The sequence below is a fragment of the Parasteatoda tepidariorum genome, chromosome 1, assembly GCF_982258835.1.
Source record: "Parasteatoda tepidariorum strain Cologne lab strain chromosome 1, Ptep-v5.0, whole genome shotgun sequence".
In the NCBI taxonomy this organism is placed as follows: domain Eukaryota; kingdom Metazoa; phylum Arthropoda; class Arachnida; order Araneae; family Theridiidae; genus Parasteatoda; species Parasteatoda tepidariorum.
The window spans coordinates 40,197,551-40,225,431 of NC_141755.1; the positions used below are offsets into that span (position 1 = coordinate 40,197,551).

Here is a 27,881-nt window from a genome sequence, read left to right on the forward strand (position 1 = left end):
TAAAAAAAATCATCTCTAAAGCACTGAAAAAATATCTGGCTTAAAACAGCAAGAATATGGGGAAATTTGCAATGTTTCTGGATCGATGGGAACACCAAGAGTTCGGTAATTTTTACAGAAGTGCTTTAGTAAAGATTTTGGTAAAATTAAGCATAAAATCTGATTCTACAATGTTAATCTGTTGTTAATCAAATGTGAAAAGATTTGTTTTATGTGGCTGGTAATTTTACCACGATACCTTAGAGCAATACATAAAACCATTTAACCGCTTAAATTTGCTTTCCAGTTTTGCATTTTTTAATAAATGTATGGTATTAACAATCATAATTTTGAAGACCAGAATTTCTGGTAAACCGTTTTCCATATAAATGAAAAAATTACCAAATGAATGTTGTAAATACCGTATATTTTTGTTTCATTAACTAGAGTTATGTTTTTTTTTGCCACAAATGTTATTACCATACCACATGGCAATGTAATAGAATTTGTTTCTCCGTGCACATTTAGGAAATTTATTTTACCAGAAGAACAAATTAAATGTAGTTTCGAAACTGTGAGGTTGTCTTTGTCAATTCCCTTTAAATTCAACTATTTCAATATAACACATTGTTATCACACATCATAAATTCCAGAATTCTCTTTGGATATTGCGTGATATTTAGAATTTATGAGTCTAAATTTCGAAAACGTGACACCTGCATTTTTATTTGTTTCATTACATGATTTGTAAGGTTCATAAACGTTCCATATAGTGGAGAGAATATAAATAGATAAGCTTTAATTAAGAGTTAATGATTAGAAGTAGGTAAGCTATTTTAATGTGTTATATTTTAATGAAAAATACTATTGTTCCAATTAGCCTGAATTTTGGCTTTCAATTTTCAAATATTTTTTAAATTTTTTGAGGAAGAGGGAAACATTTGGAATATGTGTGCAACTTCTAACCACTTTAAAGTAAACATTTCGTACTAAAACTATAAGGAGAAGAGCATTTTAATAATCTATCAAATGCACTGTTTAATTTAAATAATAAAAGATATAATGTATATAAACAATTCATTAGGTAATTTTAACGTTAATAATTAACGGTAATTTTAATTGTTTGACGGAAATTCTGTTTTTTAAAGTTATATTTCTTATTAACATGCGAAAATGAGAAACGAAAACTGAGAAGTAAATTTAACCGATAAATGGTTTTCATGCCGTGCTCTAAGCTTTCATGATAAAATAACCACATTTTATTACATTTATCAGCTTTTTATCACATATTATAAAACCATATATTATTAGTTGTCATCATCATAAATCATTAACAAGCGTTTCGGTAAAAATTACCGAGCTTTATGGTGTTCCCCCTTGGATCCAGAAACACGATACATTTTACCATTTTCTGGTGTTTTGTCCATACTTTTATTTCTCAGTGCACCATAAATCTTTTAATAACCTAACTACTTTTTCTTTGCTTTATTTAAAATTTGAAAAGTGGGAAAATATTATTAATGGACTGATAATGGGAATTTTATGCACGTAGTACATTTATGTTGTAACATGAGTACTGAGTCAATAAATTGATTTCGATAAAAAAAAAATGGATGATTAGTTACTGGGACATCTAAAATTAGTTTTGTTACTAGTTTAAACGTCTTAAGTAAGTTTAATGTTGGTTTCAATCGAGAATACTACTGAACACAATAATTATTTCATTACGAAAAGAATTGTGTTACTTTCTTGCTTATTCGATATATAATTCACTTTTAAGAATAACGTATATATGTATTCGGAATCCTTTTTTGAAAGGTATGTGTAATACGGCAACATTTTGTTTTACTTTCATTATATTTTCACCTGTGGTACATATTTTAAACATTTAAAAGTTTTGATGCCACGTTAGGCTAAGCTAAGAATATTGCGCAGAGTGATGTTTGTAGGGAAAGATTGTGTGTGGTGATTGTCTAATGATGTTCTATCTTATTGTAAGATTTTATTATGCGTACGTTCTTTGCAATTGCATGTAAAACTATGGTACTGAAGTGTATACTTGCTAATTGATTATAACTAGTGCCAAGTATGAAACATATTTATTTTATTTGGTTTCCTTAGAAAGTGCTTAAATTTTTATAGCTCTTTCACTAAATGTTTTTAGGAAGACAGTAATGTAAAATGTTTTAAAATTATACATATTTCCTAATCTACTGAACTTGCATTTTAATCTTTGCTAAATACACTGTTGGCCAAAAGTTTCTTTTCCGGAAGCGGTCATGTTTAATTAAGTCGTACTGTAGGAGAATATAATAATGTAGGAGAATTCCTACATTCCTACATATGTAGGAGAATTCCTACATATGTTAATATAATGTAGGAGAATTCCTACATTATATCGCCTATAGAATACTATGTTTAATGCCATGTTTTCTCTAAGCCCATGCAACCATCCCATTAAACCATGTTTACTACTGAGGAAGACATTTGGTGAACTCAGTTAGTCAGAAAGATCTATATAGAAGTAGTTATCTTTAATTGACCACTTCCAGAAAGACAGCTATATAATCTTTCTTACGATGCAGAGCAAGGAGTCCCAAAATAGTAAGTGCGTCAAAAACATCGATATAGTTAGCCAAAGGGTGAGTTTTGCGAAGTTCCCTCTTGCTGTAGGGGTTACATCCATTTAGGAATCAGTTGAAGCTTTGCCTAGCGGTTGGAAGGTGACTAGGTTTAAAAATGACGCCCTAGTGAGCAATCTTAGCCCCCCCCCCACTTGTAATCTCGAATGTTCTTTAATTGTATTCAAGATATTTTAAATCATTAAAATTTGAATAAACCTTTATTTGTGTAATATAATTTTAACTCCAATTAACATGATACATCTAAAAGTAATATCAATAGGTTGTATCACTTATAAAACTACAAATGGTAACATTGCTGTATAATCTATCCATCAAAACTTACCCGTTGACTACTTTGTAATGGAACATTGTTCATATGTTTGGGAAGTTAACTCAGTATTCCAAGTAGATATTATGGATGATGTATGGAAACTATGCAAAAAGTTTTAATTTAGTTCAAGAACTGTAATTTTTTCCGATTTTTAAAATTTTTCTACAAACAAATCTTATTCAGAATACTTATTCAGAATATTTTAACATTCACTTAAAATAAACGTATTGTAATATCTATTATGCAATTATTATTCTTAACAACTTATTTTTAGTTATTATCAGTAATAGTCTCTTCTATTCATATGCACAATCATTCCAGTCTTGTAAGAGCGTAGTGCAGAAAAACTTTCTCGGTTATTTTTCAATGAATCATTACAAAATGGCAATAAAAATGCAGTAAAAACAGATGTTTTAAATATTTTTTCTGTTTAGTTAAAAATTTAGTTAAAAATTAGTATTCAGAAGAATTGTTTTATGCTTTGTGGAATTTTGCATAAACTGCATTATTAACACATATTATAATATAAAATATACTTTTGTTAAATTCGCAATGCAAAGTATTTTGCTAATAATTTTTTTAATTTATTTCAGAACGAAATGGTGAAATTCAAAACAAATATGCTGAAAGTATTTTTCCTGATTCTTGCAATTACTCAAATAAGTTTAGCTTCTATTTGCCTTCCTGATTGCACGGATGCTCAATGTACACAAGACATTTGTCCTGAAGGCACAAGACCGGTATTTGTAGGGTGTGATTGTTGCAAGACGTGTGAAAAAGTCTTAAGTAATTCATATATTTATTAATAATTCGTCCCCTTTAAAAAATTGAATTTATTTGTTTCAAGTAAATGAATATTATCTTAACATATCATAAAAAATCTTCTACTAAAGCATATGTATCACAAAAATATTAGTCATGCTCTAATATTAATTCTTAGCAACTACTGTTTTAAAAAGTTTCTCAAATAAACTCCAAAATTTAAATCTTTTTTTTGTAACTTTAATCACGATTTCTATATTTATAATATTCCCACGGTGAAAAAAATGTGATAAAATTAATATACTAATTGATAATAACATGTCTAGTAAAAAAAAATCCATAATAATGGTTAATAAAACCAAAAGATCTGGTAATTTTCAGTTTTTTTGGAAACAGTATACCGTAAATCGGGTTTTCAAAATTATAGTTCTTATTACCATATTTCGTAAAAAATACTAGTTTTTAAAGAAAATTTAACCGAATTAAAAATTCAGAACTAAAAACGAAATTTAGTTAAAGATATGATTTTTCAACCACGCTTTTAAAAAGCATGATAAAATTGCTAAGTTTTAACACATTTATCAAATTTTTTCACAGATTATGAAATCTTATTTTATTGCTAATTTTAACAAAATCATTAAAAAATAGTTAAAAATTGCCGAGCTCTTTGGTATTCCCCACGTTATAAATTTTACTATTATGGTAGTTCTCACATTATTTTTTTTCGCGTTGAAGGTGTTAAAACTTAAAATATTTCCAAATTCATTGTTTTAAGAGCCTGTAGTTTTTGTTTTAGTTTGGGTCACAAATTGAAACTTAAATATAATCTCCAATTTAATGATTTCTATTGACGCAGAAAAAGTAATTGGATTTTCAACTGTTCAAGAGTAAATTAGTTTGCAATCTAAATATATACCATATATAAAGGCGTATTCGGAATAAAAATAGTTACAGAATTTCAATCTGTAACAAGCTATTCTCATCAGATTTCTCATAATTTTCTAAGTGAAACCATCAAAATATATAACTTAAGCAAATTTTTCAAGACATAATGAAGTGGGAAAAGATATCACGGCATTATTCCAATTGAAGCAAAGTAGGATTACCTTTGAGATTCCGGCTTTACAATTGAAATTACCCAACGCCCTGCATTATTCTCTATCTATTACCGAAGAAATAATACTTGATATTGTATAAATTCTCAGGTATTCAAGCAAAAAATGATCTCAAGAATCTAATTGAACAATAAGTGACTAACAGATATCTAATTGTTAAAACATTAATGATTTTTAAATTTATTTTTCTTAATTGTTGTTGGTGTTGTAGGTCACTTGGCAAGGGGTGAGATTGTTTTCGTTTTCCAGTGGCGTCCTCTATGACCTAGAATTCGACTTCTGATAGGCCCATACGTCAAACCAGTTTATAGAACGTATCCATTCATTCATTCATCCACAGATCTTAATTTTGACATGAATCAGAGAACTATCAATTCTCCAATTAGGTATCCCCAGCAGCATAGTTTGTAATGGAAAAATGGAGGACTTCTTGACCCATCAGATGTAACTTCGGTCGGTTGGATTCAAACTCCCGTTCTCATGAACGTGAGTCCAGTGCCCTGCCAACCAGGGTATTCCAGCCCCATTCTTAATTAATATCTGGTTATAAAAGAAAAGATTATTTAAAAAAAATATTGAATGTTTCTGTGCTCCTTTCAGCAGATTTGTAAAATGTATGAAAATATATTTTGCAAATTGATGAACATGTCGTAGTAAGTATTAACGATCAGATTAGTGACTTTATGATATTAGATTAATAAACAACTAAATCTGAACAAGTATTGCAGTCCATGTATGTTTTTAGTATCAAAAAGTGGGCAGTACTCTCTTTAAATGAAAGAGTTATTTCCCCTACTTAAAGAGTTAAATTTTTTTAACTCAACTTGAGTGAAACACATTCTTATTTGAGCGAAATTCTTACCTTGCGTTTACTCAAACTTGAGTGGTATTTATTAAGCAATATTTGAGTGCTTTTAGCTCAAACTTGAGTGATTTATTTATTATTTAATTGCGTGCTAAATATAAACTGGAATTTCTATCGCTTTATTTTAAAAAGCAAACAATAATAAATCTAAATAAAATTGTTATGTTCTGTAATTGTTATGTTATGTCTTCGTTTTTATTTTACGTTTAATTTTTTTTCTGGAGAATATGTCATTTAATATTTTGAATTAAGAAGAAGTAAAACAACTTTTAGTTCACAGCGGTATTTCTGAAGAAAACGCTATTTTACTTTTTAGTACCGTCATGTGGGGCTACTTTGTGCAGGATTTCGCAGTTTTTGAACTTTGACATGTAAAAAAACTATGCTAATTCAAACTTTAGTAAAATTTATCGATATTATATTTATAACTGGACTCAGATGAGTGAATTTGATCAATATTGGCATTATTTGTATGTAATATTTACAAATAATAAGTCGAAACGTACCTTGCACAAAGAAGCCCCCAAATGGGGCTACTTTGTGCAGCGATAGGAATTCAGTTTAATAATCATGTTTTTAGCAAAATATTGATATAAAATTGTTAAAAAAGTTAATTGTTGACATTTTTAATGACGAAAACTTCAAGATATGTAAAGATATTAGTTTGAAAAAAATTTTCAGCGTTAAAAAACATTTTTTTTATAAAGAATTTTTTCTTAAAACGAAAGTTTATTTCAAAACATTTGAGTTTAAACAAAAGGAAACCATATACATTTTTTGAGCATTGAAATAGATGAAATTTCAAAAATAATAATTATTACACATTCATTAACATTTATAATATTGATAAATTTGAACATAACATGCTTGAATGAACATGACAGAATTCGCTCTTCAGTTTCTGTCAAAATCACCTGATGTCCTATAAAATATATTTTTATGTATTAAATCGCTTGATTAATTCATTGAAAATTCTTTGTAGAAGAAAAATAATAGTTTACCAGCACGTTTCACGTGTTTCTTGTGAATTTTATTAGAGATAGTATTTCTGTGGATTTTGCACTTCCGAGAAGCTTCTGCAATCGACATACCACCAGCAACTGCTTGCAAACATTGTTGCAGCTTTTCTAAAGTGTAATAACGGTAGTTTCTCATTCCATGTATTTTTTTATAACGTCTAACCATTTTTCTATCGAAAAAGAAAAACTAATGAAACTTTGCACAAAGTAGCCAAACGGCACATTTTCTTTCATTTTCCGTTTATTTGTAATTAATTTTCAAACTTTTTTAACGCTAACATGATATAATTGTTTATTAATATTTTATTTATATAAAATAAAATAATTGTTTATAAATTTTTTATTTATATAAAATAAAAAATTTTGCACTTACGACAATCGTTTTATCAACGTCTTTGCATTTCACAGCTAAAGTTTCGACGCACACTTTTGGACGTCCGACGTTCTCGGAAAGTTGTTAACATTGGATAAACAAAACACACTCTGAGATTGTTTTAAAATTCGAAAAATTGTTTGTAGTAATAGAGGAGACTTCTGTCTTATCTAAAAAAACATAATACTGATTAGCAGCACTTGAAAAGTGCCAAATTCGAATTTGCATAAAGTAGTCCCCGCTGCACAAATTAGCCCCACTTGACGGTAAGTAGATATACCTTGTTGCTTTTATTTAGAAAATACTTTTATTTTGAATCTGGTATATACACATTTTATTTAAATTAGCTGTTTTTCAGCGTTTTTTAATACTATCCATACTAAAATACTATTAATTTAAATTATTTGTTAAAAAAATTTATTAAAATTGAAAGTATTAAATGTGGATGATTATGGAATATTAAAAAAATCTGATTCCATGCTAGAATCTTTGTCAAAGCATGTGGGAATATATTATATTTGATAAGAGTTCTAGAATTTTTTCAGATTTCATATTAAAGTTTTAAAATTTTATTTTAATATTATAAATTTATATCCATGTTTTAGTTTTTTTGATGTATAATTTTGGTAGAAAACATTTCTGGATAATTAATTTCATATCATTCTATACTTTTATAAAAGATATTTACGAAATTATTGTTCATACAGACTATAATTGCTGTTATTTAAATTGCTTTCTATTAATAAAGTTGACTGTTTTTAATTTTTGAAAGTTCACATTTGCAACATCCTTTCATTCAAATCAGAATCTTCAGATGTTCAATGCATTTTATTATAAATATATCATTCAAAGAAAAAGTGGAAAATATTATATTTTAAAAAATTGAGCAGTACTTTGAATTTTTCTGTTTTTATCCTGTTTTTAGCTTTTATATAATACTATCTTCGTATTTTATAAAGTATTTATCACTTTATACAAACTTTATACAATTCTTACCACTTTTCTTCAAGTTCAATTTTCGAGGCAAAATTGTAAATGCTGAATTAATATTTAATTAAGAATACAATGCTTATTAAAGTTCTTGAAAATGCAAATAAATGAAAATTTTACTACAGTTATAGATTAGTAGTAAAAAAATATGAGCAGAATTAAAAAAATATATTTATTATGAGATATAGTTTAATTTGAATTTATATACCTATACCCAGCTGAAAATAAATTGTAGTTTTTCCACAGAACTGAAGTAATTTCGCAGTTTTTCTTGAGTTAACTGCAAGTTTTTTGTAATGCAATCTTAACTGTAAAAACACTGCAGTTATTTTGCAGCTAATGCGAAGTAATTTCTCAGTAATTTATTTCGAAGAAACTTTTAGCTATTGTCTACAAAATTACTGTAGTTTAAGTGAGGTCACTTTAAAATCATAAATTTAGAAAAAACTGAAACTTTTTAATCCGTGGTCATTCTGCAGTAAATTTGAAGAAATTATGCAGTCATTGTTTCAGAAGTATACTTTCTGATGAATTTGCAGAAAAACTGCAGTTACTTTGCATTGTTGTAAAATTAAAAGAGTTTTATGTCTTCAATCTTGCTCTCCTGGCTGGTATATTAAATTTTTATAATGTTTTTTCTTTTTTTTCTTTTTGATTAATTTCTTACAATTTGGTAAAAATTCAAAACATATATATTGATAACGGAAATAACATACACTATCTATATTCATAATAAATAAAATTCATAAAATACATACTTAATTTAATTGTAATTATTTATAATTCAGAAGCGATACAATTTAATTAGTTTAAAATATGCCTAAAATTAGGTATTTAAATATTTCTGTATTTTAGTAATTTTATTAAAAATGTCGTTTTTATTAATTTTTATTATTTATTTCTTTTTGACTTAAGAAAACTATGTTTGAGCAAAGTTTATGGTAAAAACAATATTAAAGTAAAGTCAAGTAGTTAATGTTAATTAGTTAATTTTTTTATTCGAATTCATACTAAGCTAGGATTATTGCAGAACAAAAATTATACTTATTTTTTTCCATTCAAAACAAATATATAGTTTAGATTTTAAACAAATTTATATCAAAAGAGTTTGCAAAATTGAGTTTGAAGAAGGGTATTTAATCCTGATTTTTTAGCTTCAAACGCCTTTTTCAAAAATTTATTAATTTCACTTAGTTTCAGAAATTTGTCTTAAAAAAATTTAGGCAATTGAAAAAAATATACCTTTTTCATTGCTTAAAAATAAAACTTTATAAATTAAACGAATAAACTTGTTCGAAAAAAAATAACTCATAGTATTTTCAATTGAACCTAAATGATCATAATATTTATAAAACTGCTTTCTTTAAAAATTCGTTCAGAGCTCCTTACTTTTAAAAATTAAACTTAAAAGAAAAGGGACAAAACATAGGAGAAGGAAAAAAAAACTCAAATCTACAGTGGTTAGGAATTTTTCCTGAAAAAAAACTCTTAAGTAATAATTCATTTAATTGTTGTTTTACCGAATACAATCAAAACAATTGGATAACCATAAAATGCTGCTATTCAAACTGTTAACTCTGAAAAAAATTTTTAACTGTGTTTTCACCTTATTTGATTTAACAAATAAAAGCTTTATCTTCGCCAACAACACCCAGCTCATGGAAGTAATTAGTTCTTTGTAGCCGTCTTGACACAGGACTGTAGCTGAGAGGGTTAATCGGTGAATCTCACAACAGACGGGAAGCGAGTTCGAATCACAGTGTCGATATGCTCACAGCGAAAACTTTCACAAGTACTATACTATCTAATTCGATATTTGAATTCAACAAAAGTTATGATTGAAAAAATTCCTGTCTAAGGCTTTCCACTCAAAAGGATATTTTTTAATCCAAAACTATAGTATTTTCTATCGCTTACGATAGATGGCACCACTAAATACAAACATTTTGTATATTAATAATAAAAATTTTGACTGCAATTTATAAACTGAAATAATGAAAATCACTCAAACACGAGTTAAAATCACTCAAGTTTGAGTGAAAACGATCTACTCAGGTAATATCGAAAATCACTCAAGCTCGAGTGAATATAACTCAAGTTTGAGTGAAATTTTTTCACTCAAAGTGAGCTATTTCTATATAACTCCTTCACTTGAGTGATTTTAACTCAAAATGAGAAGGCCGGGTTTATCTACATGAAAGAGTTAAATAGCACTCAAGTTGAGTTATATTCACTCGTTCATTTTAAGAGAGTAAGTTTCAGTTATAGCAAAAAGAGAAAATGTGTCAAAATGAGTTGGAATCCATTTTTATTCATTTCAGCAATAATATAACTTTAAACTAAACTTTAATAAGCTTCATTATTGTACAATAAAAAATATTGAACAATAATTGTTAAATAAAAATTATTTAAACACATTAGAGCATTTTTCTCTTGAATTTGAAAATCTATTTACTGGAAAATAAACCAAATTTTAAATATTTTTTTCTAGAAAAAGGAGAAACCTGTACGATTCGAGCTGAACCTTTGATTCAACCTGAAATAGACACCGGAGATCGAGTTTCAATCAGTTATCCCCGTTGTGGCTTTAGTCTTCGCTGCGATTCTCAAACACGCACATGCGTTTAAGACTTTTACTGTGTAAAAAATGTTATTTATTTGCGGTTAAGAAATAAAATAGCATGAGCTTAAAAAATAAAGTGTACGAATCGTTGAACTATTCTTGTTTTTAAAATTTTTCAACTATTAATAGCTATGTTTTGATAAAACTCCCAAAAAACTTAAAACAAGACAAACTGTTTAAATAATATTTGTTTAAATTGAAGTATATAAGATTAGACACAGCTTATGTATCTGATAAAATATAATAAAATTGGCTATTATAAAATTTAAAAAAAAGCTATCATTTAATTTATATGTTATCTTTAAAAAGTAATTGTTTTAATTCATCTTAAGTAGATAAGCCCTCCTGTTCGTATGTTGATGTTAAAGAAAATAAATTAAAGCAATATGCTATATGAAACAATACATGGTTACGATCAACATTTTAAATAAAACTTATCTCTGAATCTGCAATTGATGCATAGATAAATCTAGGTAAGATATGATATTATTACAAATTATACTTACATTTTGTACAATTTAGTATCAATTATGTGCAATAGATTTGATGGGAAAAGTACAAAAGTAATTTAACAATCACAAGTTATTACTAATACGCACTTAAAATATTATACGGTATTTAAAAAAAGCAATAAGCCGAATTTACTATTATTACATTAATCAAACAACATTTTCGAAATACCATGAAAATATTAAATATAGTTCTTATTACCACACATTGAGCAAAAAATATAAAACTGAAAGCAAATTTACTCTCTTAAAATGAACGAGTGAAAATAACTCAACTTGAGTGCTATTTAACTCTTTCATCTAGAAAAAACCGGCCTTCTCATCTTGAGTTAAAATCACTCAAGTGAAAAAGTTATATGGAAATAGCTCAATTTGAGTGAAAAAAATTTCACTCAAACTTGAGTTATTTTCACTCGAGTTTGAGTGATTTTCAGTATTTCCTGAGAGAATCGTTTTCACTCAAACTTGAGGGATTTTAACTCGTGTTTGAGCGATTTTCAGTATTTCAGTTTGTAAATTGCAGTCAAAATTTTTACTGTTAATATTCGAAATTTTTGTATTTAGTGGTGCCATCTATCGTAAGCGATAAAAAATACTATAGTTTTCGTTTCAAAAAAATTCCTTTTGATAGACAAAGCCTTAGATACGAATTTTTTTTATCTTAACGTTTGTTGAATTTAAATATCGAATTAGATAATATAGTACTTGTGAAAGTTTTCGCTGTGAACATAGCGACACTGGCTGGGATTCGAACTGGCTTCCCGTCTGTCGTGAGATTGACCGATTAACCATCTCTGTTGCAGTCCTGTGACAAGACGGCTACAAAGAACTAATTAGTTTCATGAGCTGGGTCTTGTTGGCGAGGATAAAGTTTTTATTTGTTAAATCAAATAAGGTGAAAACACAGTTAAAAAAAAATTTCAGAGTTAACAGTTTGAATAGCAGCATTTTGCGGTTATCCAATTATTTTGATTGTATACGGTAAAACAACAATTAAATGAATTATTACTTAAAAGGTTTTTCTTTATGAAAAATTCCTAACCACTGTAGATTTGAATTTTTTTTTTCTTTCTCCTAAGTTACGTTATTTTTCTTTGAAGTTTAATTTTTAAAAGTAAGGAGCTCTAAGCGAATTTTTAAAGTAAGCAGTTTTATAAATATTATGCTCATTTAGGTTCAATTGAAAATACTATGAGTCATTTTTTTTCGAACAAATTTATTCGTTTAATTTATAAAGCTTTATTTTCAAGCAATAAAAAAGGTATATTGTTTTAAATTGCCTAAATTTTTTTAAGACAAATTTCTGAAAGTAAGTGAAATTAATAAATTTTTGAAGAGGATGTTAAAAGCTAAAAAATTTGGATTAAATACCCTTTTTCAAACTCAATTTTGCAAACTCTTTTGATATAAATTTGTTTAAAATCCAAACTATATATTTGTTTTGATTAGAAAAAAATAAGTATAATTTTTGTTCTGCAATAATCCTAGCTTAGTATGAATTCGAATAAAAAAATTAAATTATTAACATTAACTACTTGACTTTACTTTAATATTCTTTTTACCATAAACTTTGCTCAAACATAGTTTTCTTAAGTCAAAAAGAAATAAATAATAAAAATTAATGAAAACGACATTTTTAATAAAATTACTAAAATACAGAAATATTTAAATACCTAATTTTAGGCATATTTTAAACTGATTAAATTGTATCGCTTCTGAATTATAAATAATTACAATTAAATCAAGTATGTAGTTTATGAATTTTAACTATTATGAATATAGATAGTGTACGTTATTTCCGTTATCAATATATATGTTTAGAATTTTTACCTAATTGTAAGAAATTAATATATAATCAAAAAGAAAAAACATTATAAAAATTTAATATATCAGCCAGGAAAGCAAGATTGAAGACATCAAACTCTTTCAATTTTGCAACAATGCAAAGTAACTGCAGTTTTTCTGCAGATTCATCAGAAAGTATACTTCTGAAACAATGACTGCATAATTACTTCAAATTTACTGCAGAATGACCACGGATTTAAAGTTTCAGTTTTTTCTAAATTTATGATTTTCAAGTGACCTCACTTAAACTACAGTAATTTGTAGACAATAGCTAAAATTTTTTCGAAATAAACTACTGAGAAATTACTTCGCATTAGCTACAAAATAACTGCAGTGTTTTTACAGTTAAGATTGCACTACAGAAAATTTGCAGTTAACTCTAGAAAAACTACGAAATTACTTCACATCTGTAGAATAACTACAGTTTATTTTCAGCTGGGATATTGGTATATAAATTCAAATTGAACTATATCTCATAATAAATATTACTTTTAATTTTGCTCCTATTTTTTTACTATTAATCTATAACTATTATAAAATTCTAATTTATTTGCATCTTCAAATACTTTAATTAGCATTGTACTTTTAATTAAATATTAATTCTGCATTTTCAATTTTGCCTCGAAAATTGAATTTGAAGAAAAGTGGTAAGAACTTTTATGCTAGCAACAAAGGAAAAATAGTTTGTATAATGTGATAAATATTTTATGAAATAAGAAGATAGTATTAATTCTCAATTCCAATTAAACAAAAACTAAAAACAGGATAAAAACAGAAAAATTCAAAATGCTGCTTAATTTTTTTAAATGTAATATTTTCCACTTTTTCTTTGAATGATATATTTATAACAAAATACATTGAACATCTGAAGATTCTGATTTGAATGAATGGATATTGCAGATGTGAACTTTCATAAATTAAAGACAGTCAACTTTAATAATAGAAAGCAATTTAAATAACAGTAATTATAGACTGTATGAACAATAATTTCGTAAATATCTTTTATAAAAGAAGTATAGAATGATATGAAATTAATTATCCAGAAATGTTTTGTACCAAAATTATACATCAAAAAAACTAAACCGTTGATATAAATTTATTATATTAAAATAAAATGTTAAAACTTTAATATGAAATCTGAAAAAATTCTAAAACTCTTATCAGATATAATATATTCCCACATGCTTTGACAAAGATTCTAGCAGGGAATCAAATTTTTTTAATATTTCATAATCATCCACATTTAACACTTTCAATTTTAATAAATTTTTTTGACAAATAATTTGAAAGAATTGTATATTTTATTAAAAAACGCTGAAAAACAGCTAATTTAAATGGAATGTGTATATAACACATTCAAAATAAAAGTATTTTCAAAATAAAAACAACAAAGTATATCCACTTACTGAAAAGTAAAACAGCGTCTTCTTCAGAAATACCGCTGTGAACTAAAAGTTGTTTTAATCCTTCTTAATTCAAAATATTAAATGACATATTCTCCAGAAAAAAAATTAAACGTAAAATGAAAAGGAAGACATAATCTATTTAGATCACAGAACATAAAAATTTTATTTAGATTTATTATCGCTTGCTTTTTAAAATAAAACGATAGAAATTCCAGCCTATATCTCGCACACAATTCGATAATAAATAAATCACTCAAGTTTGAGCCAAAAGCACTCAAATATTGCTTAATAAGTACCACTCAAGTTTGAGTTAATGCAAAGCAAGAATTTCGCTCAAATAGGAATGTATTTCACTCAAGTTGAGTTGAAAAAATTTAACTCTTTTTTGAGTAGGGGAAATAACTCTTTCATTTTAAGAGAGTAACTGAAATAATGTTTTTAAAGTCATACACTAAGGTATCAAGTAAAATTATCAAATTTTACCACATTTACCAAATCTTATAACATATTATAAGAGCCGTATAATTTGATAATTTTATGAAAATCATTACCAAAGTGAGTCGGTAAAAAATAACGAGCTTTTTTCTATTTCTATGAAACCAGAAGCGCTTTGAATTTTATCATATTCTGGAAGTTTAAGTGTAAAAAACTCCAAGCCCACTGAAAATTTCAATAAGCATTTGTCCCTCTACATAGTTAAAAAAGGCGGCCCATGAAATGTTTATATTAGTAAAGTCTACTTTTATTGTTATTATTTTATGTTTTTATCGCCAATGAAATTTCTTTACTCGTAAAGTCTACTTTAATTATTATTTTAAGTTTTTGAAACCAATGAAATCTTTTCATTAGTGAAGTCTAGTCTTTTATTATTATTTCCGTTTTTGAAGTTAAAGAGATTTCTTTATTTGTAAAGTCAACTTTTTTATTTTTAATAAAATTATACGAAAATTGTTTGTATGTTTTTTTTGCCTCAAACTGTAAATTGTAATATATTTGTACATTTACACATTATATATTTAACAACACCTTTTCGATCATTGTTGTTTGCATTTACTATGAAAAAGTTTGTCTTATGTCAGTGAATAATAGTTTTAATAATAAGTTAACATAAGTTTTAATAATTCATATGTAATTGAGGAAAATAAATGAAAATGGATAGAATAATTAAAATGTATGTGAATATTGTTTACAAATAACTAAATAAATAAACGATTAAACTGTACTGTAGACTATTAAATTATTTAAATTAAATTGTTTTGTTTACATTTTTTAACAATTATTGTAAAATATATACACATTATCAATCTACATTAAAGTGAGAAAGTCAGGAAAACGTTATTCAAGGCAATCAAATCATTATTGATGAAGGTGAGACTAAAAATAAACAGACCTATTTAATTACTGGAATGTGCATTTTTATGTAATCCTTTTTTTTAAAGTTTTTGGAAAAATGATAAAATACACTTCTATTCTCCGTGATTTATTTAAGTTATTTTAATCAATCAAGCAATTCCCAGATATTCTCATCACGTCAATCAAAGTAAATTCAGCTGCCTTTCTGGACAGATAGGAATTTATTGAATGAAAAAGACATGATAATTGGTCCATTGAATGTTGACTTTTATTTAAATGCATCATTTACTCCACTAGTTCAGCACCTGTTTCTACATTTAGAAACAATGCGCTAAAAACGGCATTATTGCATTTCATTCTTTTGTTTTGCTGATTAAATAAAGCTTCACTTTCATTTTAACACAATCTAATATTTTTTTTTGGTCCAAATTTATAAAAAAATATTTAGCGATGGAAACATTAACATCTTAAATGAAAAAGTCAATAACATTGCACTTTACATCTTAAATTACAAAAAAGAATATAACAATAACATTTAAATAAAAATTAAATTTTAAATGAACAAACACTAATATAACATTATTTTTTTAAATGTTTTAAATATAATTTAAATTTTAAATAAGCATTTGTTACTATTTTTTCCACAAAACCTCGGGTGTAAGTAAGATCAACAAAGTGTTCCTCTAATCACTGCGGCTAACACTTATTTTTAGAAACATTGACGAAATTTAAAATGAAAAGGTGTGCATACTAGTATAAATTAGTATTTTACTATTACATCCAGATTGAAGTAAGGATAAAATAAGAACAATATCGAAACTCTTACCAATTGCTAGATGATACGGAAAGCAATTAGGTGGCAACATTAAACCCTTTGTGGTCGTATTAAGCAGAATCAGGATACCTTTTCTGGATAAATAAAATCTGCTATTCTTTTTAAAAGTTTGAAATTGCTCTTGAAGGGTTGAATTGAAATTGAAGGGATGAGTTTGGTATTCAATCAGGCGTTTTTAAAATTTTTGAAACACTTTACATTTTTTTAAATTTTGTAACCGTCATTGAACTGCTGACTTAATTTTTGAGTTAACAACTGCCAATTTTCAAATCCGTCGACGTAATTTTAAACCCAATCTGGAAGAGAGAACTCCTGAATCAAGTGTTGGGAGAAATACAAGAAACGAATGAAATAAAAATAAAAATATGACCACCGAAGCCGACGTCTTCAGGGGGTACCGGGCCAATGATATTTGGCCCGTTGAGGGTTTTTCTGAGTGGAAAGCTAATATTATTGAAAGGGTTAAATTTAATTTATTTAATACCAGTTTTAGTTCATTTCCCAAAGGTACTTATATTGATTATGATTTATCTAGAAAAATTAAAAATATTAAGGATAAATTCATTGTTACTGTTGTAGATAAGGCTTCAAATAATTTCTGTATTTTGAGTAAATATTTTTTTAAAAACTTGATTATTGGAGAATATAATGCAAATAATACTTATTTAAAATTCAAAGAAGATAAAAAAAGTCATTGAAAAAAGAATTATTGCATTTAGTAAAAAATTAAAATTTAAGTTAAATAGGATTACATTTCCATATTTATTTCCAATTGTTAAATTTCATAAAAATCCGATTAAATTTAGGTTTATAGCATGTGGTACTAATAGTTATAATTCTGATATTAGTAAAAGGTTTTTTAGTTTTCTAAAAATTATTTTGCTTAAAATTAAAAAAGAGAAAAATATTGTTATTGATAGTAATGTTGAAGTTTTGGATTTTATTAATAATAATGATATTTCCAGCATTAACACTTTTGATTTTGAAAATTTGTATACAAGTATACCACATGGAAAGATTATTGAGATTTGTGAAGGTATTTATGACAGGTATTTATTTGATGAAAAAATTGATAAGTTTAACTGGTTAGATTTATGCAAGTTTAATCTTTTTGAGAATGTTCTTTTTAATGGTTTAGATTTTTATAAACAAATTATTGGAATCCCACAAGGTAATTCCTTTTCTGGGGCTTTTGCCAACATTTTTTTGAGGCTAAATTTCTTGAACATAAAGAACTTAATGCTTTCCGATACATTGTTGATTTGATTTTGTTAAATTGTGATGATTATAATTTTATTTATAGTATTTATCCTGGTGATTTGGTCTTGAAAAAAACTAATGAAAATTGTTTTAATATTGAATATTTAGATTTTAAAATTGATATTGTTAACAGTTTTATTAAAATTGGTGTGTTTGATAAAAGAAAAGCTTTTAAATTTAATGTTATTTTTTTCTGCAACTTTAAAACTAATTTGTGTAGTAAAATATTTAAAAATCTTGTTTTTTCACAATTTGTTAGGATCAAAAAAATTTGCAATAATGTTGAAAGTTTTCAGGAAGCTGTGGATAATTTTTTAAATAATTTGAGTAAAAATGATTTTCCTTTTAATTTTTGCAATGTTAATTTTTTAATTAAAAAAATGATTGATGGTTTCTAAGTTTTTATATAATTTTTTCTTTTAACAGGGCGCAATTCTAGTCTTAACTGAGCAGCCCCAGTTAAGCATTCTATTAATTTGTCTACGTATTTCTTTCTCCTGATCTTTTCCATTTCATTTTAAACTTCTTCTGCTCATTATAATAGGGGGCGTTGGTTTTTCAGTTTTTAGTGTTTGCTTTTCTTCTACTTGCTTTTGAAGTTGATGCTTGACCTGTGACTTAGTGAGTTTTTAATTTTCTGATTATTTTGATTGAGTTCTTAATTTGTTAATTATTTTGAATGTATCTTTTTTTTCCTGGACCTCTGTACAAAACCATCGGGGTACTGAGGGAGATATTTTAAGAAATTGCTTCTCCCTCAATCAGAAATGGTTTTGTTTTTAATGGCTACCGAGGCCGGTACCCCCTGAAGACGTCGGCTTCGGTGGTCATATTTTTATTTTTATTTCATTCGTTTCTTGTATTGATACTTTTTTCTGAAATTTCTGCTGCTTCTTAGCGCGTTTTTTTTCAAAGAAATTTTATCCTTTTCGAATTTAATTTATTGTGTTTTCTTTCAGTATTGGGAAAAATTTGTCCTCGAGGAGAACTTTTTGAAGGAACTAACCCCGTAATTGTATTACATAGTGAAAAACCAATAATGCTTCCTCGTTTGGCCTGAGTGCAAGGGGACTTAAGCTTGTGATCTGTCTACCACTGAAGATAATTTAAGTCAGTTATATGATCGGTGCGAGCCACGTGTGGAATTCATATCAGCCAGTCATCGATGGGATTAAACCCGGGTCACCTCATTAGTTGGCGAATGCTTTATCCTCTAAGCTACCACGGCTCACGTGTATTTTTGAGATACTAGGTGTTTCCACAAATCCATAAATTCCGAACACCATGAATGTTAAGATTCATGGAAAAATCATTAGTCTGCTGTAGGTTAAGTTGACTCATCGAGCGCAACTAGGCCGACTAAATATAAAGCTCAACTAGGCTATAGTGGCCCTTGAAACCGATAATGCTCAACAATTTCAAGGCCAATAGCAACGTGGTCAATAATTTACATCAGCCACGCATGCTGTAGAACACAGATACAGATCCAAAGATGGTTTATATTAGGATATTTGAGGCTATAAAATGTATTCTTCATTTAAGACGTGCTTTTTTCAAGGGTATTTCTAAGTGAAAATGACATTAGAACAGATGAATAATTGTAAAATCATAGGAAAAAATTATAATTGACAAAATGGTAAGTAATACAGTGATAAGTAACATTTTTATTTAATCAGGAAATAAGTTTTGATGTGGAAAAACACACAATTTCCATTTAAACAGAGAGATGTTTTGTGTAAGTTATTTGAAACTTCTTCAGTAAGTATCTAAAAACAGTTCTAAGGAACAGTGTTATTTTAAAATTAAAAGTACAAGAAAAGTTATTGCCAGCCACTATCTTTACATCATCATTTTAATATATTATGCTACATTTTGTTGAATGGAATATTGTTTTTTTTTTTTTTTTTTTTTTTTTTTTTGTAATTTATTTTAAAATTACATGTTTAAAATGTGGAAAAAACTGATTGAGAAAATAAAACAAAACAAATAAAAAAAATCAAAGGCAAAATTTAACATTATTTTGAACTTGGAATGTTGCATTAATTCTCAGTACATTGAGAACAATGAAAATAAGTTCTTAGTTTAAGTCAGGAAAACACCCGCAAAACAATAAAGTAAAGAAAATAAAAGTATAAATCAGTAACAAAGAGTTTATTTTCACGAAATATTTGTGTAAATGACTCTGAGCCTAAGTTCAGCAAAGTTTTGACATTAAACAATCACTCTTAAAATTAGGACGCTTAAAAATATACAATTGATAATAATTTTTCATATTCGGTTTGCTGATTCTTCCAAAGCCTATTATCCTCCTTATGTATAACCAGTTTGTGCATCGGTCTGTATAAGCTTTTATATTGTAAATTTAGTACTGATTTCTACAATTCTAACTTATCGAAACAAGTCTATTTAATACGAAACACTAAAACTTCGTTAATACATTTCAGATCATTATTGTTACACCATCTAAAATTGAAACTATATAATTAAAAATAAAAATTTTGAAATAGAAATATACGATCAAAAGTTATGAAGTTTTGTTTGAGTTTCATTATGTTTATTGTGAAAATTAAACAGCTGTTCTATTTTGTTGACTCACGAATTTATTTTCAATCTGATTATTAGATTCTGTGATGATATAAATAGCAATGGGTTAATTCTTTTAAATCATAAGTCTTCAATACTTTCATTTCTCAGGTAGGAATGTATATATATATATATATATATATATTTATGCATACATATATATAAATTAACATCAAATTTTATTCTGTTCCAAAATTATTTAGCTAAAAATGCGCTTCTGCCTAATTTAATGCCATAATAAAAATAACTTGGAAATGATTAGTTATAAATTTAAATCAGACAGAATTGTGAAGAGGACAGCTCGCTCTTCGGAAAAATAATAGATATTTACTCAAGAGAACAGTAATTTCAAATTAAGCGATTATTATTCGATTATTAATTAATTTAGACTTTACTTGTAGCTAATGGTAACTTTACAGTACCTTTATACTAATACAATTATACTAGAACCTTTATGGAAGTCTACTTGCAAAATTTTCAAAAGGGTAATTATTTTTTAAATTTATAGCTAGAAATATGTTTTTAATAGTTAATGTTGAAAAAGATGCTTGTAAAAGGGGAGATCCAATTTTTATTTTAATTTCATTTTGATAAGTATTGAAATAGATTTAATTGGTCGTAACAGGTTTATAAATTAATACTGAAGAGTAATTTAGGTAAAAAGTCAATTAAAATGCATTAAAACAAAGGGAATCAAGGAATATCTGAAAAAAGTTTTCTTACAACTAAAAAAACTTTTCAAAGATTCAAAAATAATCTGAGAAATCAATGTGTAAAAGTAGTGAAAGCGATAAAATTATGACGATCATGAAACTAAGCTTAAGTTACTCAGAAAATGATATTGGTTTGTGACGAGGTTGTGAATCACGGTTTGCGACAAACTAAACAGCGGTATCCCCTAAAAAAACTGGAAAAAAATACAGTACCTTAAATCCTCAACAATCGGCGAACCTCTTACTATTAGAATACGAAATTATCCTTCATGCATAGATAGTGCAGAACCCACAGAGTTCAAATTTCCTTTCACGTTTCCTTTTTATGGTTGAAAGTGGTTACAAAACTGTAAAAACTTGTATTCACTGTTTTTTAACTGTAGTAGTTGAAAACTGGGTAAAAAACCGTAAAGGTAAAAAAAAAAAAATTCCAATTTTTTCGGTTAATCAGATGGGCTGATTGCTGCAGATAATTTGCAGAATGAAAATTCTAATAGTGTTTATTAACGGGCGTAATAAGTTATCTTAAATCTTTCGTAAAATTCATATTCTTGAACAAGTTAAGATAATAATGTTCTCAATTTGATGAAATATTTGTTTGGATGCTTCGTCAAAAAAATGCGAAATTGGAATATTCGATTTTTACAGAGCATAGTTTTTGCATTTTAATACAGACTAACAACATTTGTTTGCATTTAAAAACAAAATTCCATGTAACTGTAGCCGTACGCTTTTTATAACGGAAATAATTTTATAGTGTATTTTAAAATAACATTAATATTTTTCCTTAAATTTCTGATACTCTATTTCAAGTGACAGGCAATGTATAAAAGATTTTTTTATCTTAATTTCAGATTCTCAACATCAAGGGCCTGCCATGCATAAAATATTATTAATCCTACTCTTCATTCATATCATAGTTATAGATGCAGTTGTTCCAATTTGTCCAATACTTTGCCCAGAAATTAAATGTGACCCAGGTTACGTACTCAGAAGAATTGGTATCTGCGATCAATGTGTGAAAGGTGAAAGTACTTTCCTTTATAAATTTAGTAATTTAAAAGGGAAAATATTTGCTTTTAATACGTAACAATATTATTTTATACGTTATACGTAACAATATTATTTTTGCATTCATGTATCCCTTATTTAATTAAATTAGGACTCCGTGTACTAAGTTGAATAACTCTAACTTAAAGTGAAAACATTCTAAAGTCTAAACAAGTTGCTTTTTACTAAATTAAACCCTGCGTAACATTAAAAAATTCCAATTCTTTTTTTTTAGTCATAAGGACTTTAATTTATGAAAAATTATTGATAAACTTTTTAAACGCTTATCAAAAAGGAAATATAAGAGTTAGTAATTATTCTGGTAGATTAACGATGTCGATATGTTTCGAATCGCTTGTGTGAAATACACGGAGAAAAATAATCAAAAATATTTCGATCAAGATTATCTTGGAAGCCTTACTAATAATCGCCTTTCAAATCTTCGATATTTTCCTTTGAAATAAGATTTTTTTTAATGTTTTCAGTCTCTCCTTTTTCAGTCTTGATTCGTTACATTTTTGATAGAGCACATGTTAGAAATAGTAAAATTTTAGTTCCTAATGCTTATACTTTTTTCAAATTACATTTAGGACAGGGATTCGAAAAAGTATTTATTGCGAGTAATTATTGAGGACAGCTCTGTGAATGTTTATGTTTAAAAGAATTGTTTCAATAAATTTATCAATATTAATATATGTAGTTACTGATTTAAGTCTAGGATTTTTCACTCATTAATTATTAATTAGGTTACTTAAACGTGATACAGAGCAAATAAATTCAGTGTTTTTTGTTAGTAAGGTGCGTTTGTTAATCTTTGAAATCATTTGTTTTCTTCATGCCTGTATGGCATAGTGAGATTGAAGAATTTTATTGTCCTTTTATGGTTTGCAAAGCCAATTTAGTGCAGAATATCCGAAATGATTTTTAATGCTGTCACAATATTATTTCTCTACTAAGAGAAAAATATAATAATCACAGAAAAAATTTATTTAAATTATGATGGTTTTCAAATGTATTTTAAGTGTGTCTGTCGCAATTACAAAAAAAAACGAAAATTTATAATTAAATTATGATTTAGTTCTTACGCTATGAAAGCTTCATTAAGAAATAATATGTTTTAGGGTAAAGTTTTCAAATTTTTCTTCTTTCAAACAATACTCATTTTCTCAATCTTCACAATTTTCAATTACATTTCATAGATATTTAAGTATTGTTAGTTGTCCCATTTGTTTCCTAAAGAAATATTTCACAATCTCAATAAGAATATTTGTTGCAATATATTTATATCTGAGGATTTTGTACCCATTTACTTTTAATTTAGTTGACATAAACGTGCTATAGGGAAACTAAAATTAAACGTTTCCTGTCAGTAGGATAGATTTAATTTATAAAATTGTTAGAATTCAGCATATTTGTGTAGCATTGAGTGATGAGAGTCCTTTTATCCTTTTTGTGTTTATAGTTCGGCGGAGTCAATTTAGCAAATAGTAACTAAAGTGATTTTTAATACAGACAAAAATGTGTTTTTTTGTTCGAGTGTTTTCCACGAAAAACAGAAAAAACGATTTAATTCAGATTGGTTTTAAAATGCATTTCTAGCATTCTGTTAGAATGAACTAAACGGTAATTTTACGTATAAATATTAAATTAGTTCTTAAGCTATGAAAGTTGTTTATAAAGAAGTAATAATATGTTTGGTTGACATCATATTCTCTCTAAATTCCCCTTACTGGGCAAAATAAAATTTAGCTAAATTTGAATACTGCATGGTAATGTAATTTCTCGTCAAAATTTCTCAAATTTCTTTAACAAAACCATTAATATGCGATATTTAGATTGACAAATGCGATTTTTAAATCAAACAATTTAAACCATTTTTTTGGCAATTTTCCCATTCTTATGGTAAAGGTTCAGCGGAAAATCCGGTTTTCGATATTATCGTTGTTATTACCCGTCATATAGTCAACAACACAAATTTTTTAAATATAAATTTTTGTCAACACCGATTAATGCTTTTTTCTGTAATGATTTAAGGTAGTATAAAAAAATTAACAAATTTTACTAAATTTTCGAAATTTTATCACATATTATAAAAACACATTTTATTGTTAATTTTGTCAAAATCGTTACCAAAAATTATCAAAACTTTTAGTGTTCTCATAGAGTCGGAAACATAACGAATGTTAACCTATTCTAGTAATTAAACCATAATTTTTTTCTCAGTGTTGAGAATTTATTACGTTATATGCGGCGCACTCCTCTTACCAACTATTATAACACTAAAAGTTGGCATTGTTATTGGTACTACATTTCTGAAAGTATTACATACATCGCTTTTCATTTAAGCTACTCTTATACATATTTATAAGAAGAATATATATTTATTATATTATTTAATATAGTTAAAAAATTATATAAATTCAATGAGGTAAGCACACTCAAAGTTTATTTCTGCCAAACATTCAAAAGGAATTGAATGCCTTAAGCAAAATTCTGCCTATCGATATCGACGGAAAAAAATGGCTTAAGATAAAATCAGGGAAAAATATGGGTTTAAAAGACTTATAAAGAATATTGATTCAACATAAAAGTAATTTACGTCAGTCAATGATTCTCTTAGGCCTTGGTGGCACAAGGGATAGAGTGCTTTATTCCCAATGAATCGACCTGAGTTTGAAACTCAGCAGTAGCTGGTAGATACGAATTCCGTACCTGGCTCGCACTGACCACAGTGCTAAAGTAAAATATCCTCAGTGGTAGACGGATCATGGTTTAGACTATCAGCTTAAAAAAGCTTTAGTACACTTTAAATTATGCGTGCAACCTTTGAAGGTCATAAAATATACGTTTTCTTGCTAAATAAAAATTTATATTTTTCATTTTCCTAATACTTAACTTTTTTGCAGATAGTTATTCACTCAGCCTCAAATATGTCGTGAATAGCCTTGAAATATTTCGTAAATTTATATTTTCTACCAGTCGTTAAACAACCGACGAAATTTTGGTTTGCGACTACTAATGTTCATCACCGTAGCCTTGTAATTTTGAAGCCAATCCAGGCAACAAGGAAACTTCTGGATCAAGTGTTGAGAAAAGTGTTGCCTTCTTGGTGAACTTTTTGCTGCAACTAGATCGTATCTGTATTACATGGAGTGGGAAAACCCGAAAACCTGTCACGGTAGGCCTATCGGCAAGGAAAGTCTAACCCATGATCTGTCTAACATTGAGGACATTTTTAAGTCAGCACGGTGATCAGTGCAAGCCATGTTTGAAATTCGTATCAACCAGCCCTCGTTAGAATTCGAACCCGATTCACCTCATTAGAAGGTGAATGCTCTATCCATTGAGTCACCTCGGCTCAGTATTCCGAAATTAACAAAAAAGTTGATCCGTAATTAAAAAAAGATGATCCTAAGTCTATACCTTATCAAAATGCAACTATTTTCACATTTATTTCAAAATGCTTTATTTTCTGCCGCTTATTGTTTGCCAAAATTTCGTATTGTGAAAGAAAAGTTACACTGTAAGAAAGTTAAGAAATTAATTTTGACTACACAAAAAATTTTCACAAAATCTCAGAAAACTTCATTTGATATTATGTTTCTGATCAATAGAAAAACATTTCTATTCTTTTCATAAGTAGCAAACTGAGTTGAAATTGACGTCGATTCAGTTTCAGAGGTTACCAAAATATTAAGAAACGTTTATAAAAATTACTTGTACCGTCATTGCTTCATATATTCAGAAATGTTCGGTTTTTTTTAACAGTATTTGTGTTTTACAATTTCAAAAAAATCTTAGATTCTATGTAAGCGAGACCTATTCCGACGCCTAGAAAAGTCTGCCTAATAGTTAAGTGCGTTGAAGTTTAACAGCAAGTAAAGTTATGTTGTGGCTGCTATGTGTGAAATTTAGTTAAGTTTTATCTTTAAGTTACAAACCTATGATGAAATTAATACGTTTAATAGCATTCTGAAATAAATAAACTGTTTTTTTGTGTGCGGTCGTGTTTAATAGCAGTTACTCATGTTAACGCTGACTTAAATGTTTTCATACTTTATATAAAATAATGCATTAATGTATATTTCTTAACAATCTTTCACTAAATGTGGCATCTACAGAACCAGATGATTGTCAAACTGATTGTTCAGGAACATACCATTGTCCCTTTATACCAGCAGAATGTCCAGATGGGGAAGAATTGGTAACACCAATATGTAGATGTTGTCCAGAGTGCCAAAAATTATAGGTATTATTTTGATGCAATTAAAAGAGAATTCACTAATTTTAAAATATAATTTTTCTGTTTGGCATATTTGGTGATACAGTTACCCTTCCATGATCTACAGTTTAACACGGGATTAAGCAAATTAATTCAATGAAATGAAAATAATATATTGGGTTGTCAGATAATATTTCGGAATCGCACGTTGATTTCAAATGTGTAACTAAAGAATAACATATATCAGAACTAAACCTTATTTCGATTGAGTTTTCAACTCTTCTAAAACATTTTAAAAACATTTAAATTTTAATTACTTATTTTTAAAATTAATGTAGGAAACTATTCATTTTTCGTGTGAAAATTAATGAATTCAGTAAACAGAAATTAAAAAGAAAAGACTAAATTCTCGCACCTCCACCGAAAAAAAGTTTTAATAAATTTCTGTTTTAAAACATGTACAATATAGGGACAATGATTTTTCCTCAAATGTGCAGGCGTAAATCATGTACTTTAATATGCACCATTACAAGAAGGAGTAAATGACTAATCTCTTTTTCAATGAAATCAGTTTTTCTCAAAAAAATATCCAATTTTTTTATGATATTGAATATGCTACTCTCTTCAGAATAAATGAAAAAAAAATAGTACATATTATTTTAAAGTTATATTTTGTACGGAATTATTTTTGAATAAATAAATTTTATTATTGTGGTCCAAAATTTCTCAAATCTCTTAAAACGTTTCCTAGAAGCGCATTAAATTAGCATTAAAAAATAATCAACATTAAAGGGTCTAAATTTTGGACTTCTCTCCTGACCAAATAATTGGGGCTATATTTCCTAGATTGAGGTTACCCCTTATATTTTGGCAGTCCAAAATTCGAATCTATAAAAAGGTAAGTTAACACAGAGAAAGTGCATTTTTGTGTCTGATTTCGTAATTTAAAATATTGTCTGCATTAATTGACTAATGAAAAAATGCTTTATTCTAAATATTGTTTTCAAAATAAAATGAATAAGCAACGTTCTTTTCTCATTTCTTGCAGGTACATCATAATAATGGCAATTATACTAAAACATTCATGTAAATGAAGTAAAAATTAATAAAGTATTAGTATCCTTGCTTCCGAAATTGTTTTCTTGCTCTTTTTTGCACACTGTAAGTCGATTGGTGTTACCGTCTGTGTAAAGGTTTGATGGCATTCTTTAGAATTTTTTAAAGAAAAAAAAAGCATAGTGATTTGGCAAATATATTATTTTGTTTTTTGTCAATCGATATTACAAATTGTGTACTATAATAATGCAAAAATACTTCATTCATATTTCGCGCTTATTGATATTTTGATAATCATATTTAACAGAAGACAATGCAAAAATAAAAAGAAATATTAAATTGCTAGCTGAATCCCATAGAAGAACAGA

General features: G+C 27.2%; 1 protein-coding gene across 3 annotated transcripts; it reads left to right on the plus strand.

The window, feature by feature from the left end:
- The first annotated feature begins 670 nt into the window (after positions 1–670).
- On the plus strand, positions 671–27,591 carry LOC139425375 (uncharacterized). 3 transcript variants are annotated; one of them, XM_087162276.1, is made up of 5 exons: positions 671–805; positions 3,528–3,720; positions 22,040–22,210; positions 26,357–26,484; positions 27,506–27,591. In XM_087162276.1, the coding sequence occupies exons 2-4, from the start codon at positions 3,534–3,536 to the stop codon at positions 26,482–26,484; spliced, it is 486 nt and encodes a 161-aa protein (XP_087018402.1). In that variant the 5' UTR covers positions 671–805; positions 3,528–3,533; the 3' UTR covers positions 27,506–27,591. The 3 variants fall into 3 exon arrangements, with proteins under 3 accessions (XP_087018402.1, XP_087018408.1, XP_087018396.1); XM_087162282.1 differs by having other exon boundaries at positions 725–801; XM_087162270.1 differs by lacking the exon at positions 671–805 and adding an exon at positions 913–954.
- The last annotated feature ends 290 nt before the right edge of the window (positions 27,592–27,881 follow it).